At 40.4% G+C, this 18007-nt stretch overlaps 1 protein-coding gene across 1 annotated transcript in view; it reads right to left on the bottom strand.

Moving 5' to 3' along the window:
• The window catches only part of dock1 (dedicator of cytokinesis 1), a 186306-nt gene that overhangs the window by 57068 nt on the left and 111231 nt on the right, over positions 1-18007 (bottom strand). The window contains exons 28-29 of the mRNA XM_046069923.1: positions 5596-5697; positions 3464-3558 (exon numbers count right to left, since the gene is read on the bottom strand). Of these exons, the coding sequence (XP_045925879.1) occupies positions 3464-3558; positions 5596-5697 (197 nt within the window). The remainder of the gene's footprint in view (positions 1-3463; positions 3559-5595; positions 5698-18007) is intronic.

The following is an 18007-nucleotide window of genomic DNA, read 5'->3' as shown; positions in this document are numbered from 1 at the left end:
AAAACCGACATTGACTATCGTGCTTCAGCAAATGCCAACTTGTGCTAATTCAGTAAGTGCTCTTACAAAAATCAAGGTTTACCTACAGGGCCCTTGTACCTCTAAAAAGGCAAGGATAAATTCACATTGAGTGCAACATCTGCTTTCCTGATGCTTTTGCAATATTGCCACATTTAAAGAGGAGCTTAAATTGTTTGATACTTAAAGTAATTTTACAACGAGCACTTGAGTCAAATCTTGTTTCAGTTTTACTGTGAATCTGCAACAAATAAGGCTAAAATACCAAATGTTATGGGCACCAAATAACATACATATGACTCCGAAAATATGTGTTTGGGCACACATAATCAAGTTCTCAGCTAACAATGACCTTAGTAAGCAGTGAGTGAGTTTGAGACAATCTCTGCTGACAATTAGCCGTCACTATTAAGCCATGGCCAGTTGGCATGGGGGAAATAGAAGTCAGTGGCTAGCCAGCCTGATGCTGCTGTCCCCGGGGCAATTAGAGCCCATAAATCAGTTTACAACCTGGAGGAAGTAAGAGGCGATGGGTGGAGAAGAAGGAGTGGGAGGAAACGACTGCTGCTACTGCTGATGCCCATCTCATTAGTGGTGCTATCATAATGTGTGGACATGAAAGAACCGTCTGCTGGTGCCTGTGGGTGGCTATCTGTGTGCAGAATGTGGCATGTGTGAATTGCGCAGACACAAGACACTGTGTGGAAGGACTGAGGAATATTCAAATATGCTTCAGGAGGCTTACAAATGTATTTTTTTTAAAAAGTTCTAAAATGTGTCAACTGACTTTTTTGCCGTTGCTAAAATAAATGCATGCTTTAAAGCACTTGACAAAAACAGCAACAAGCGATTATTTTAAAGGTCTACTTACCAAGATTTTTATATATTATATTTTTATAATATAACATTGGATCAAATTGCTTATAGTGGTGAACCTACAGAGAAATATCACATAATTGTTCGGTTACCCTTAGCTATGGAGCTTTTTTACGTCTTTTCGCTTATTTGTTCTGGATTTACGGCACATTTACTGCATGTTCCGTCTCATTGCTCTCATTAATCCTTTTTCCAGGAGCAAGCATCAGTCTTCAGCAAACAAGCTCTGATAAACCTAATGTATAATACCTGCCCGGCATTAATTGCCTTAATGACGAAGTTAACAACTAGCTGGAGATTAGAATCAGACATCTAAAGTTAAAGAGCCAGACATATTTTTCAGAAGTTGGTGGAGGCAAAAACAGGCCTAAAAGGGGAGCAAATATTTGACTAAATTCTAATGTTGCTGCACCAGAAGAGTAAATAGGCAACATCTATTAGCCATATCAGCTAAACCAATTTTGTAAGGGGATAATATAATATTATCATATTTCAAAAGGTATGTATTTTTATGTACTTTTGGAGTTCAAAAACAGAAATGAACACGGCTTTAAAAATATAATTGAACATTAGGATGCAGTGGTGGTCCTAGTTTAATACCACAGCCACAGTGACTTTTAAGTTTGCAGAGACTCCCGTGAATTCTGTCAGTCTCCAGTGCTCTAACAATCAAAGAGCGCAGCAACAGAGCACAATGCATGCACACAGCTTCTATGCTCTTAGATTGTTAATGCAAATCTTTTATAGCTCTCTCATGGGATGAAAGAATGTGTCACCTTGGGTTCTCTCTGTGGGAAGCAGGAAACAACTGATCAAACACATGTTGATGGATGCGACAAATGGTAGAGTTTTGCTAATTTGTTGCAAAGCCGACACATGCAGTATTCAAAAAGGCTCAAATAAAAAAAGACTGTGAGATGAGTCAGACTTTGACAGGCTTATTTTTCACGGAGTTGAACAATGATTTAACACAAGAAAGTGGCTGAATGCACTGACTAGAATGCAGAATGAATCTAACGGCTGTCACAAACAAGTAAAAGTAGACAAAAGGTTCAATTGGGCAAGATTCTGCTGAGGCATGGGAAATGCCACATTGGCCTCTAGTCTGCGAGTCAAAAATAAAACATTTCATATGCTACAGAGCATGATTGGAGAATGAACTGCAGGGAGCTCAGTGATGCTCATCACATCCCTAAAGCTGCTCCAGAAAGTACAGGATCACAGTGGGTATGAAGTGTTTGAACGAGCTTGTTAGTCCAGTGCAAGCACATGGGAGCATATGTTGTGTTGTGTTTGTGTGTGCAAGTGGCTTGGGAGGGATAGGACTGTACGTTTCTACTGCCTAACACTGCAGCTCAGACTACAGCAGAACAATTGTGATTTGCACACCTGCAGGGCACAGGGGTGCATCATCACCAAGCTATGCCGATGTCTGATGAAGTTTTTAGGGGGACCAGTGTAAATTCTAAAAGGAAACTGATTTTTAGCAATCAAGTGGATTTATGAAAGCATTAAATATCCCTTTGGTGATGATGTTGGAAAATTCTTTGGACAGAGTGGGTAGGGAGTTAAACTGCTCACAGACAACTTGGGGCTGCCACTATAAGCTGTGCACCTGCCATAAATGGCCACTTTGAAGCTGCACTCCAACAGATCCAGCTCCGGGTTCTCTGTTGTAATGTGGAAAAACCTGCAACTTCAATTTTAGTGTTCCTCATTGTTTTTTGTCTGATGTTCAATTAAATGGAAACTGCAATAATTTTACACATCAGAATTGGTTTGAAAATCTTAGGAGTACTACTGCATATGTGAAAAACATTACTTAAAGCATTTTTGGCTCCAGAGGGAGTTTTGCAAAATATGATAAATTGCCCCAAGTGAAGTTACTTGAGTCAGTGTCAGCTGGGGCTAAAGACTACAAGCTGATGATGATGATGCTCAGAAAACATCTAGCAGTTTCAATAATGCATGGATGCTGTTGGGGAAGAAATAATTATATTTTTTAGTTGTCCGACTTAAGGTTTTCATCTGACAGCTGTTGCTGTGCCATTGCATAATCAAGCACTACAACACATTCTGGTACGTATGTCTTGTGAAAAGATACAAATGGAAGTATTAAAAAAACTCTTTAAATACTCTTCTAGCTTTAACTTCATCTGACAAGTGCACAAAAGCAAAGCTCTTCACTAAACTCCTAAACTGCAAAGCACATTTCATCTCATTTTATATTTTCAATAAAAAGGGAATCAGGCAAGGTTCACATTAATAAAACAGAAGGCTGCTGCAGCACAACAAGCAACAAAGTAAAGAGATGCTGAGACTAAGTTTGGAGATTAGCAAGCAGCATACACCCAAGCATCTATAATTCATGTGATTGTTTGCGGCTGCACTGACTGCTCATCTGATTGCTACGCTGCTGAGGCCTTGTGCCGATATCTGCATGGAGAGAACAACATTAGAAAACAACCATACCCAATTCTGATTTCTGTTCCTTAGCAACAACAGCGTAGGGAGTTTAAAGCAGCATGCTTTATGTGTGTGCATGTGTGTCCAGCAGTGTCATACTTACTTATTTTGCATCATGTTCATTATGACCCAGTCTGAGGGGTAGACGTTTTTCCCAATGAGATCTTTAAACATGATAAATGTTTCCATTAGGAAATCCTGTAAAAGAAAGAAATGTTTTTTTTTAAATGAAAACTGTTATTCTTCCCACCTCCAAGATAAGAGCAATCTGAAATGAACTGTTAGGAGTTTGTGGCTTTCAGGCAGAAACAGCTTTCAGATAAGTTTTTAAAGGTCAAGGTGACTCATATTTCCCTTTTGCAGGTGGTACTTGAGACGAATAATCCAGCATGTTCTTAATGCTCAAATGTTGCAGTACAATGAGATTACCTGAGATTAACTGTGTTACTTCCCACAGGAAAACTATTCATGTGATATTTAGATTTTAAAAAATGGGCATATAATTGTCAGATATTACAAAAATAACACGACTAGATGACTAGCTTCGGTTGGACTAATAGACTTTCAGCTCTACCTTCTCTATAGCAAGACAACTCCAAATTCCCCTTCCTTAACTTCATATCCTGTCAGAGCTACAAAGTCATCAACTTTTTTCAAAAGTGAAGTTTCTTGAATCTTTTTTGTTTTAATTCCACTGTCACACCAACAATAGTTTTCTCTTATTATCAGAAGCAGCTAAATACCTAACACATAAATATGCATGTAAATCTATTTCTGGCTGTAGATGTTTCACTCCTGGATGAATCCCTGTGTTTCGTGGTGGCGTGTTTAGAGAACAACCACAAAACAACAACAGTCCTCTGGGCTGCAACCAGTTCTGAAATGTGGATAAGGCCCATGCCAGCGTCAAGAACAATAAATCTGGAAAGATCCAGCTTCATCACAGTGACTGTTGCTAACTGCTATGGGAACCAGACAGGCCTTAAACAAGCCCCATGTAATATCACGAAGGTCTGCGTCCTATTCTGAATAATGTAATTAAGGCCTCAATAAAAACATCTAGATAAATCAATACTACTTCGCAGCAAATAAGTAGTAATCTTACTAATTCCATAAATTTGTACAGGAACTTTCATTTATTTCAAAAAACAGCATGTACTTCAAGTGAAGCCAAAATATCTGTCTCCTTCTCTGCGCACTTGTCACAGTAGAGTAACATAATGCTAACCTGACACAGATACTAGAGAAATACCGCTTTGAGGGAGGATGTATTCATAGCTGAAATCCATAACATCAATGAGATTTATCCCTCCTCCACAACTTGTTGGCTATGAGTGATCTGCTTCCCTTAGGAGTTACTATCATCAAGAGCATGCTGTACATGTAACAGCCTAAGAGCAAGGACTAACAGAAATTCAATTGTATAATTTACTGTGGAGGAAAAACATTCTACATACTGTATCTAATCTAACTTTTGATTTATAGAAAAGACAAAATGATATTGAACTACAGGCCTGCATTTTAAGTGACCTAACTATAATGGAAGGAATCTCTGTCTATCTTTCAACTTTCTTGACAACCGTTCTTCTGTTGGACTTCACACTTGGTCGGTGTACTGCTGAGGACCCAAGTGCAGTGTCGAGTGTGATGTAGTTATGATGAACGGTTCTCATGAAAGCTGAGAAACATGGCCCTGCAGTGCTGGTGAGACCCTGCAGTTCTAGAAACAGTTTTAAACGTATACATGCATGACAGTATATAGGGGGGGGGTAGCGGGCGTCTTTCGTGTATGTGTTCAGCCACACAGACTTCACTCCGTTAAAGGCTTGGTAGCCTATGACGTTACAAGTCGGTGGATATTTTACAAGCATGGACCAGGTAAAGCAGCAGTGAACACAGGGTGCAGATGTTGGATTCAGTTGTTTGATAGGCTCCGATGGTCTATATCAGCCCAACCCTAGTCAAGACCATACAGCAGTTCAACAGGACTGGTTCCACTAAGAACAGGCAAATTATGGAGTATGCGTACGTCTAAAACAAGTCTAGAAGTGCTGCGTTCAGAACTGCGGGGGCTCTGCAGGTCAATGATATTGAGAAAGCTACAAGCAGCAATACTGGAGGCCAAGAAATCGGCCTCTTCAAAACAGGAACATTTTGAATGGGTACTGCACTAGTTATATGACAACATAGCCTGAGGTATCTTATCTGGTAGACAGAGACACCCTGTGTACTCACCACAACATCACTCCTTATCTTGCCAAAGGTGCTGATCAGATGAGCATAATGATAGTCGTCCATCTGCCTCAGTGTGGCGGTCATGCTGGCCACGAAGCTCCCCTGCAGAAGAGAAAGTGCATTCAATACACAATCAAGTTCCAATCGAAGGCTGAGGACAGAATTACTCTGTGCCTGTGATTTTGATGGATACTGACTAGCTCAGTTGATTGGATCTGAGTACTGAAGCAGGCCTGGCCTCCCAGGTTTGGAAAGGTAGGCACCCTCACTTAGTGGCTGACCTCATTAACTTATTGCCCTCCACTACCCAGCTCTTTGTCTCCACTGATTATAATGCCTGTGTGGTCATTAAAGTGCTGTCTTTACTTTGCAGTGCACTATCCTAGCTCGTTAGCAGTGCTGCACATGTACTGCGGAGAGCAGATAAGGGTAGGCAAATGTGTGCTAAGCTGAGTGGAGAGAGGTTATCACTTCCAGTCAAGTGTCATGCCAATGATGTCTCTGGACAAAGGCAGATACATACTGAAGAAAAGAACTGTGAGATGAACTGGGCACAATGAAATGTGTTGATATATTTTTGGACAGGCCCTTCTTGATCATGGCATGATTGGAATTCGTACTGCTTAAGGGTGTGTGACAATTCACAGGAATAGGTGAATTTAGCAAGAGGTTTATACAGAGAATCATTATAATCAGCTACCAAGACACTCATACCGGAACAAAAAAGGTAGAAAGACAGAGATGGAATAGAGATGATGTTGTGTGTATTTATTAGGTTACAATATGTTAAAGAATTTGCATAAATACTTTTGAAGAATTAGAGCATACAGTATTCTTTTTGGAACAATCAATTAGCCTATTACCTCAACTAGCTAATCAAAGATAATGCACCAAAGATAAGAGAAAGTAATTAAAATGGATTTATCACAGAATGCATGGACACACATCCAGATACTATAATCTGATAAGCATTACAAGTGACTGTATCTCAAGTAAGCATCATATTGCCGGATTGATACTGACCTTTTCCACAAAATACATCTTTAATTAGAGCTAACAAAAGCAATGAGCTATGTGAAACTGATATTTCAAAAGGGGAAAAAATAAGACCAAAACTAAAGTTTTCCAATTGAATACCTCTAAAAAATATTTTTACTTATTTATTTCCATCTTTGACTCAAAGTATCTGTCTTTATACAATTTGCACAGCTATCTTATGCATCCATCTTTGTGTACACAAGTCTCTGTGTATAATACTGATTTTTTTTTTAGAAGTGAAAGGTTTATATTTATTCAAGTTATCTGTAAAATAGAGTGAGTTTAAGCAAAGTGGACATGCATTTTGAGCTAGAGTGAAATTTGCTTATAAAAATACTAACCTATTTTCCAAAAGCAAGTATCATTCCATAACTAATCACCTGAACAAAACCCAGGTTGGGACTTTAATCTGGACAGGGACTACCTCTGTGAAGTGAGGACTCTGTTAGTGCAGCCCTCATGTGAAGGATATTACTCAGCTGCTTCATGGTAGTTAATCCTCACAAGGCATTCTGTTTCACTGGAGAACCTCTCCTTGAGCTGTAATTAGGCCTGACACACCAAAGCACAGCAGAGCTGAAACGATGCTCACTTACACACACACACTCTTACCTCACCTGACCACTCTCTCCAATTCTGTTTTGCCCCAATTTTTTCCTGATGTTCTTGGGGTTTCTGTTTTTTTTTTATGAGTTTACTATATAGCACACAAACATTTTTTGACAAAGGTTCATTATTATTATGTATGAAAACGGCACTTATCACATCAACACTAACAATAAGATAATCATGCAAAAGACACCAAAACAATCACTAGCACAAACATTATTCGTGTTTCTTTCCCTTTTTCGTTGTTATGCTACATGGAGCTGATAACTGCTTCACTTCCCTCTCAGTAATGCTTCACAGAAACCAGTGTGACTCATGTTATATTAATATGGAAATGTTTTCTAAAGCACAGAGGGCAAGACTCTTTCATCTGTGAGGGCATGTAAGCCTCCGTTAGCCTCAGTTATTCAGAATTAAAGATGAACAAATTTAGACAGAGCCTGATTAGAAAGCACCAAAGAGACAAGTGTGTATGAAATGTGGAAAGAGACAGTCCTCTCATACTTCCATAGCTTGTTATTCTATTAACACTAGAAGCACCAGAATTCCAAAACTACTAGAACTGCCACAAGCAGTCATTTTGACCGCTAGATTCCAAACTCTATATCTTTAATGATAAATACTCAATTGAGAGATTAATGCATTTATTGTATTAGGATATCTTTTAAAAAACAAAACACCACCAAACTGTACTTTCAAACAAGTTTAATTATGCATTTATAAATAATAATATCATTAGTAGCCTACCGTAATTATCACATATACACAACAGATAGGCTATATCTCCATATCCATTCAACATAACTCAGGACAAGATAATAACAACAATTATTATTTAATTTATAAAACATTTTAACTTATTTAATTATAAAACATTTTATTTTAATATAATAACACAGAAAATAGGCTAATAGAAAAAGCTGGAAACGAGCTGATCTAAAAAGAAGGAAGCGTAGACTACAGAAACATAAAAACATTAGCCTATATTATAAAATTGGATGTTAACTATTTACATCGATATAGTGCTTGGCTATTTAAGCTTCACAGTCAAGGCAAGTGACCTCTCTTCTCCTCACACAATTTCCACACACGGGTTTGCAGAATTTGCAGCAGGTGTCTTGGGTTTTGTTTTGACTGCAGCTTCTCCGAACTTCGCACTGCCTCCGCTTTGGTGTCTGCTGCGTGTGTTTGCTTCTGCTGCTGACTGGAACCTTGTGCCAACTGCCATACTGCTCTTTTGTCCTCCATGAACTGTGCTCTCAGCTTCTCTGCAAGTTGCTGCATGAACTTCCTCCGAGGTAATTTGCTGCTGGTGCACTCCTTGAAGAGGATGTGGGCATTGATCCCAGCCAGCTCGAGGAAGTTATAAAACACAGCGACTGGACATCTACATGTACCGCCTTTCACCGAGTATGCCCTTGCCATCTGGTCGAGGACGTCCACGCCGTACTTAGTGTTATTATAGTACGTCACCGACTCGGGCTTTGCCTTCGGCCCATCGGTGATGCTCACACTTGTGTGCATGGAACTCAAAATACACACATTCTTTCTTGGCTTTCCCTGGTAGATGGTAAGCATTGCGTCAGCACCTTTGTGCTGAACAGCTCCGCTTATTCTTTCACGGAAGGGGGCAACTCACGTTTCGTTTTCCCCCACGGTCCCAACCAGACTGGTCTTCTTTGCCTGTAAGGCGGTGGCCAGTTTGAGAGCCATGAAGAAGTTATCCGTTGTGATATTTCTTCCCTTCCCAAGGAATGGCTCCGCCAGCCTCAGCACCACACTCTCTCCCCACAAGCTGACCTCTGCTCCGCGTCTCCTCCTTTCCCAGATACGGGGCCCGATTCAGCATATATTTGGTTTGAACATCTGCAGCCAGCCAAAATTTGATACCGAATTTTTCAGGCTTATTCCTTATATACTGAATAAATTTGCACCGGGCCTTGGTGGGGAACAGCTGCTTATCAATTGTGATGTCGGCACCAGGCTTGTAGCAGGCTATGCTGTTCTGAACGACCTTATTCCAAGTGGCCGAATATATAGCAGGGCTATGAAGGCTTTTAATTTAGCTGTGAGGTCCCATGGGCTGTCACCACGATGCCAATGTGCCTCAGCCACAGTGCAGTCCCTGATATGCTTCAGCATGCCATCATCAAACACACACAAGAAGGCTGTGAGCGCATCTTCGATGTTGCGCTTGGCGTGCGCTATGGGGCCAGCAGCTTCAGTCAGGACATTTTGGCTCTGCCTTCTTCCTGGATGTTCAGTTGGCTGAAGGACCGTCCACACCGTCCCATCCTTCCCCTTTTCCACAGCCGTCTCTGGCTGAGATGGCTCTAAGGACGGGCTGAGCATAGGACCAGCAGAACTAGTGAACAGCCTGCAGCAACACACAACACACAGCGCAGGACAGGGCAGCGGAACTCACCAGGATCATCCAACACGACCGGAACATCTGGATCCGCCGTGTCTGATGATAGCAGCCGCCTCTTTTTCCTTGATGTGACTTTGAATCACTCTCTGATGAGGAGGAAATATTTACATGCACCCAGGAAACGTCGCTGTCACTTTCCACCTCCTATTGTTCCCCTGCATCTGAATCATCACTATGCAAGTTCTGAAGCATCTCCAGGGCCATGGTTCCAGTCATGTTCCTCTTCATTCGCTTTGACATTTTAGCCTAGCAATATATATATAGCCTATAGATAACGTAGTCAGGTATTATTAGCCTATTTCTGATCAACCTATTTAATCTAATATACTTTTTGTTTGTAGAAATTAGCATATATGCAAACACTCATGACCGCTACTGACCTTTCTGTTGACAGTGAGAGAGACAATGGTCAACCGCGGGAAAATGTAACAAAAGAATACCGTGACGTTCAGTGCGGTCAAAATGACCGTCTCTGGCCGAAATAGGTAAATATGTTCTTTTTTTTTTTGCCTTATGTGTAATTTATATAAAAAACATTTTAAAAGAAAATACAGACAAAATGACCGTCATGGCCATTCTAGTGTTAACTGGAGTACCAAAAAAACTACTTACTCACGAGCATATGAGTAACCTCTTGTACCGTGTTAAAGGTAGGTTAGTCGGGGTGATGCCGAATACTAAGATTCAATGCTTCGATAGAAGCAGCCTGATTCGATTGTGAGATCTCACAGTTCGAGGATCATGCCATTTTGGCTATGTGGAGGTGTTCAATGTCTGATTTTACATACAGTGGTGTGAAAAAGTCTTTGCCCCGTTCCCGATTTCTTTTTTGCATGTTTGTCACACTGAAATGTTTCAGATCAAACAAATTGAAATATTAGACAAAGATAACACAAGTAAACACAAAATGAAGGCTTTTATTATTAAGGGGAAAAAATCCAAACCTACATGGCTCTGTGTGAAAAAGTGATTGCTCCCTAAATCTAATAACTGGTTGGGCCACCCTTAGCAGAAACAACTGCAATCAAGCGTTTGCGATGGCAAACTGGCAATGAGTCTTTTACAGCGCTGTGGAGGAATTTTAGCCCACTCATCTTTGCAGCATTATTGTAATTCAGCCACATTGGAGGGTTTGAGCCTTAACTGCTTTTTTAAGGTCATGCCACAACATCTCAATCGGATTCAGGTCAGGATTTTGACTAGGCCACTCCGAAGTCTTCATTTTGTTTTTCTTAAGCTATTCAGAGGTGGACTTGCTGGTGTTTTTTGGACCTTCTGCAGAATCCAAGTGCGCTTCAGCTGATGTCACATTTTTTGTTAGACAGCAGAATTCATGGTTCCATTTACCATAGCAAGTCTTCCAGGTCCTGAAGCAGAAAACAGCCCCAAACCATCACACTACCACCACCATATTTTACTGTTGGCATGATGTTCCTTTTCTATAATGCTGTGTTACTTTTACGCCAGATGTAATGGGACACACCTTCCAAAAAGTTCAACTTAAACAAAGTCTTGGGGATCATCAAGATGTTTTCTGGCAAAACTGAGACGAGCCTTTATGTTCTTTTTGCTCAGCAGTGGTTTTCATCTTGGAACTCTGCCATGCAGGCCATTTTTGCCCAATCTCTTTCTTATGGTGGAGCCATGTACACTGACTTTAACTGGGGAAAGTGAAGCCTGCAGTTCTTTGGATGTTGTTGTGGGTTTTTTTGTGACCTCTTGGATGAATCGTCACTGCCCTCTTGGGGTAATTTTGGTCAGCCGGCCACTCCATATTTTCGCCATTTGTGTATAATGGCTCTCACTGTGGTTCGCTGGAGTCCCAAAGCTTTACAAATGGCTTTATAACCTTTTCCAGACTGATAAATCTCAATTACTCTGTTTCTCATTTATTCCCGAATTTCTTTGGATCGCAGCATGATATCTAGCTTTTGAGGATCTATTGGTCTACTTCATTTGTTAGGTCTTCTTCAGGTCATATTTAAGTTATTTCTTGACTGAGAACAGGTGTGGCAGTAATCAGGCCTGGGAGTGGCTAGAAAAACTGAACTCAGCTTTCCAATGATGTGATAAACCACAGTTGATTTATGTTTTAAAAGGGGGGGAAATCACTTTTTCCACACAGGGCCATGTAGGTTTGGATTTTTTTCCCTTAATAATGAAAACCTTCATTTAAAAACTGCATTTTGTGTTTACTTGTGTTATCTTTGTCTAATATTTCAATTTGTTTGATGATCTGAAACATTTCAGTGTGACAAACATCCAAAAAATAAGAAATCAGGAAGGGGGAAAACACTTTCACACCATGGTAGAACTACTGGTTTTCTCCCAAAAAGTTAGTGTGCATGTGAGGGCATAGCATGTGTGCATGTGTGGTGGAAGAGGGACAGAGCACCAGCTGCTCCGGTATTGTGCTGAGTTGTGCGTGCACCTCCCGGGACATTCGAATCGTTTTTAAACAGTACGTGGAATAGAACTGTGAGGTCCATACAATTCTCAGCGGGAATGCACAACTCAGCAAAGCAGAGTGAAAAGGGTCAACAATCAGTGTTGGGCAAGTTACTCAGAAATTGTAATTTATCACCCAGTAATAAGTAACCAGTAATATAAGTAAGTAGTTACGTTACACATTACGTTACTATATTACTTTCCAGTCTTTCCTACAGAAAGAGGGAGCGAGCCAGGAGGTGCTGCAGGAATATGCTCCTCAATACAGCTCCTTAATCAAAAATGATTTTAAATACGCCTAGTAAAAATTTGGAAAATCAATATGTGGCGGTCCGCATTGATAATTATCCAAATTATAGGCTAATTATGGGAAACACTGCTTTCCCTACCAGCCCCCTTCACCCCCAAACAAAGCAGTCTACCCCGACTTTTTAACTAACATCATATCCATAACAGCAGCAAGGAGTGTTGTTTTTACAAAGCATATAGCCTAGGCCTAACGGTTCTTAACGCCACTGGCTGAAATAAAAAAAATAAAGCAAGTAAATCCTGACTTTTAAACAGCTGTTTTACTGCACATGTAGCCTGTTTATACGTATTCAGTAGTTACAAAACGTAACGTTAACGCCACTCTCTCCCGACGAGTCCAAGCATCAGTGACAGAAGCTGCCGGAGTTTCTTTCTTTAAGTTTCACGTTGCTGTGCTGCTTCTGCAGATGCTTCAATAAATCAGATGTAGAATTGTTCGCGGATGAAAGCTTTTTGCTAGTTTACACACGATGACAATGTTCTTTCATCTCAGACTGTGACACAATAATGGCAGCAGCTACTTACAGCTGTGGAAAGAATGCCTCTCTCCCTCGTTCTCCTTTCTTCCTTTAGTGTTTGGCTATCAGCGGACATGAACAGCAAAGTCCGGTTCCGCTGAGCTGCCACACAGTCGTGGATGTACGTCAAGGATGGTGCATTCAGTAACAAGTAACGCAGCGTTACTTGCCTTAGTAACAAGTAATAATGTTACCGTTTTAGAAAAGTAATTAGTTACACTACTTAGTTACTGGGAAAAGTAATATTACTGCCCAAACACTGTCAACAATAAGCATCAGTTTAGCTGTAAAAGTACATCTTACATTTTAAGTACCAGAGACTAACAAAATAGAGACTGAAGCTTGGCAGCTTCTCAAGATTAGAGCGGAGCTACCGTGTGTAAACCCCTCCCTCTGCTACTTATTTTTTAGGGTTTTGACAACATATTTCTTCATTCAAACTCTAATTTGCCAGATCCACGAGTAACTGGCATGCAGGGCATGGCACTGGCTCCTGCAATTCCCCTCACATTGGGCAGTGACTTTATTAATTAAAAGTGCAAGGGCTTCAAAGCAGGCAGCAGCTTTAAGAAGTCGATGGCAGCTGTTGCAGTAACTCCCCTCACCATGCAGACTAGAGATGCTGATCAGCTGGAGGATATCTCACATTTGTTCATTCTCTCTTCAGCTGTGAATGAATCCCCAAGATAAAGAGCCTTCAGAGAAAACTTTACATGCTGTAAGCCTCAGTGTGGGACCGGCTCCAGCACTGCATACAGTAGCATAAGTACCTTAAGCACCTTAAGCTTACTCCAATATTCAATCAAGACTGCCAACAGCATAGGCATACATATGCCAATGTTAGTAATGATTTTATTGCTGTAATGTGTTGCTCATGAATGAATCTTAAGCTTCTAAACAAATGTAATTGTCGCTTGAGGCAGTAGGATCAGCTGGCAAATCCTGATGGCAAATGAAATACAGGTGAGGGATCTAGCTACCATATCCCAGGCTTGATGGTCTCAGAGTGGAAGATACAGACAGAGAATCTCTCCCAGAAAAGGAATTCAGACCTTTCACTGTGCAGCAATTAAGACCTAAATGCAGAACAGGAACACATGCCACACCAGCTGTTAAGGGATAATGCGAGAAATAGAGATGAGGGGCATGACGGCAAATGGAAAAGTTCAGGTATGCTCCCCTGGGAGCGCCAGCTCTGAGTTGATGGATGCAAAGAAGCGTGGTATGATAGCCTCCACTGTCATCCAGCTGATTCCACAGGTCTATCAGAGTGACCAGAGGTGTTTGGAAGCCAGCCTGTCCTCTCATGGCTCATCTCTTCACTTTCATCACTGGGATAAACCTGGTACCGTTACCATGACAACATCTTTAGTGTATTATTTTTTTTAAGGAGAGAGAATGGACAGAAGGAAATCAAATAAAGCAGGCTAAGGAAAGAAGGGTTTGGAGATGAATAGGTCAAGCAGACCTATCAATTCAGAATTTTTTGTAGGTGACGCAGGGAGAGCACTGATAGTACAGGAGGGAGTACCAGAAAATGCTCCTGCAGCTGGATTCCTAACAACAGCTAAGAACCGAAAGAAAAAAACCCCAAAGGAAACAAAGTGGAAGGGAAAGGTTAAGAAATCATGACTCTTTTTAAAATATATTATGTATAATATTACTTTACTTAAGTTTGATGTGTCATGACTTGTTTGTATTATAACTTGAAGGCTGGATTTTTTTGAGTATATTTGGATTTCCTTCATCAGTGATGAAATTCTACACATTAAACAGACAGAAGTCAACAATATATTCAACCACACAAACAGCTTGAAGAAGACATTTCCAATATAACAACATTGTTGGAGGATGAAAAATGGAAAAACATCTGTTTTGCTTAGATTCTTACCCTATGCTCAATATATAACATTGTAGTGTCCAAAGCATGTACATGACATTTTGCTAAAAAATCTCATAATCCAATACCCCTTTTTGCATGAGATGACAGACAGATATAAATAGCAGTCATAAAAACAAAAAAACCTGTCAGTTTTCATTCAAAATAATAATTATTAATAGAGTCCAAAACCACAATTTTTCAAGCACAATAGAGTACCCTGTCAAGGGCTTGTCATGAAGAAATTAGTGAATAAAATAAGAATTCAAAAAAAAGGGAAGATTTGAGACAAAGCTCATGGTCTCTAATACAAAAGGTCATGAGCAAAGCAAGAAACCATAATCAATCTTCAGGTGGAGCATCTCCACTGGAGATGGTGAAGCATCTGAAGGACAAGACAAAAACACTCAAGATGCTTACGGCCACCAATTGAGCTGCCATCAATCTCAAGCATTTATCTACTAAAACAGTTTCTCAAGCTAAACAACAATAAACGGAAACTTTACTATTGATATCTATCACAGTGTCCAGAAGCTGCAGATATCTGTAATCCTGCCTCCACATCCATCTTATGCTGGAGGGCAAATGAGGCAGAATTTTAACGGAAATGAAAAAGCGGTGATTAGAGGGCAGGGCCAGATCCATCATATGCCGCTCTCTAGCTCGCATCTCTCTGATAATTCATCTCACTTTAGTGCCTGACAGCAGAGAAGCAAAAATTGATGTTTGTTCTAGTAGTGAAGGGTTGCCTTATAAACACAGCATTGTTTTAAGCCTTTAATTAAGCCAGTGGGGAAATGGAACGCCGGTCTCTAGAGGTGTAGACTGAGCTTCAGCCCGTCTCTGGAGGAGAGAAAACTGACACAGGAGAAAAGAGACAGATGAGAAAGGGTGGGGTGGTTGTGGGGTGACCAAAGGGACAAAACTGGCTCCCTCTTTCTCTCTATTAGCTTCAGGACTGATGAAATATGAATTTGCTGGCTCATTACAACAGAAATTACACGAGCCAAAGGAAACCTAACATGGCCACGATGCCATTTAATCTGAGAGGGATGAGGACACTCCTACGTAAACACAAGTGATAAATACTAAGTCATGGAAGCTATGAGAGTTAAGAATTATTCACTGTCTTATGAGAGACAGACAGCACAGAGTATAGGAAGAAGGGGTTAGCTGCAAGGGGCAACCAGCAACACAATAAGATCTCAATTTGTATTCTCTTCAATATATCTCCTCATTTATATAAAGCATTGTTGAAGCTAAGATTCAAAAATTTCAACTGAGGTGATTTTTGAGGAGAATTCAAATGAAAAGGTGAAATGACATCAATAGCCACTGATAGAAAAAAAAAAAACCTTAAGAAACATATCAAGCGCCACCTTGTAAAGTCCAAAGACAAGTTGCTTCTGCTGTGGTATTTGTTGTATAATACACAAACATAAACCTGTTCTTTCAGAACAGTCAAATAATCACATAAAATGACTTAATTGTCATTTAATTAATGCACATGATACGGTAAATATACGCAAAATGACGTAAAAGTTTAAAGTTGATGTTCATAGTAATGAAATGTGTTCTGCTTTTAGGCATAAGACAAATCTCTTCACCAAACCAGAACATTCCTTAATTGATTAAATAACAAATTTTCATTCATTTGGCAAAAAGAATTTTGTAAAACACCATAATATAAATCAAATTGTCATAAGATTACACCGAAATTCCATATATGAACAGATTTATCATAACTATTATTTATTAAAACAATAGTCCAGGTTTTGAACAACAACAACTGTCTGCTGCTGTTTTTTTATTAGAGCAATAAAGACTTAATGCAAAATCACTATATAGTGTATTGTGGCTTATTACTTCTGTACCAAAGGGGTAAATCCATCTGTCCACCTCCTTTTCTCTACACACCACTATCTCTCTCTCACACACACACACACACACACACACACACACACACACACACACACACACAGAGAGAGAGCAGGCAAAGAACAGAGAGGCTGGAAAGGCAGCAGCACTTGAGCACTTTTCACACTGGCTTGTCAAAGGGAGGCAGAGCTGACACATGCAAGGTATTGGCCACTGCTGCAGCATTCAACAGCGAGCCCACTTGGCTCCAACATCAGGCCAACAAGGTGGCAGGGAGGCAGGTCAGCCAGTGGAAATGAGTAGAGGACCTGTTCAAAGCCAGCTGAAACCATTCACACTTAATTTTCTTCTTCAGCAGCATTTACCATAATGCATTGTGACGTCCATATAAACACTTCAGAATACATAAGGATAAATAATAACTACGGCAAACCTGGGCAGCCAGCCATGAAAGTGACCCGTTATGCCATTCATTCAGACAGCATCCAACTTAGACAAGCTTGAGGAAGCACTTTTCACACTCTGATACATCAAAGCACAATACTGCCTTGACCAGACACCTTAATTTATACAGGAAACTTCACTGAGCCAAGGCGACTTTCTTTCAAAAGAAATCTGTGTGTGTCCAATGCAAAGCATACATCATTCTCCGGAAAGAAAATAGATGTTACTGACCATCGCAAGGCCATCCTTCTGATTGTGAGAATAGGCTGGAGCATGAAGGGGACCTTGTACATCAATAATATGTCGTCTTGTCTTGAAGCCATAATACGCTGCCCAGATAGCTGACTATTTGTTACTAAAGGTCAGAACCAGCTTTAAATATTGTGGTTAGAGGTGGCCAACACTGAATTAGCCCATGGCGGTCACTGGGTCTGCTTCAGATCAAGTCACCGCCATGGGCCAGAACATTTTTGGCATTTCTGGAAAAATGAGTAGACTTTGTCATTCCAAATTTCCTCAAAGCAAACTGGAGATACCCTCACATTATATTTCTATCAACTCTAAACCTTAATAAGATAACATTTTGACATTATACCACACTCATATAATTTGCATGCTTTTGCTGAGCTTTACTTTGTTATAACTTGCGTCATGAAGTTAAAACAAAGATGACAGGCTTGGAGCCAACTTTGTACACACGTTTGATAAAAAAGACCAAAAGACTGCAGCAGATGGGGACAGACTCTTGCTGACGTATCTCCCAAGCACATTTTTAGCTTTGCCTCTCACACTGAGACTTGCTGGGGCAGTGTTGCTGCACAGCAGACACATCAGCCTGTCAGCTGAAATACACACACA

The sequence above is a fragment of the Micropterus dolomieu genome, linkage group LG14 (assembly GCF_021292245.1).
Source record: "Micropterus dolomieu isolate WLL.071019.BEF.003 ecotype Adirondacks linkage group LG14, ASM2129224v1, whole genome shotgun sequence".
Lineage (NCBI taxonomy): Eukaryota > Metazoa > Chordata > Actinopteri > Centrarchiformes > Centrarchidae > Micropterus > Micropterus dolomieu.
This window is presented reverse-complemented; position numbering and strand designations above follow the sequence as displayed.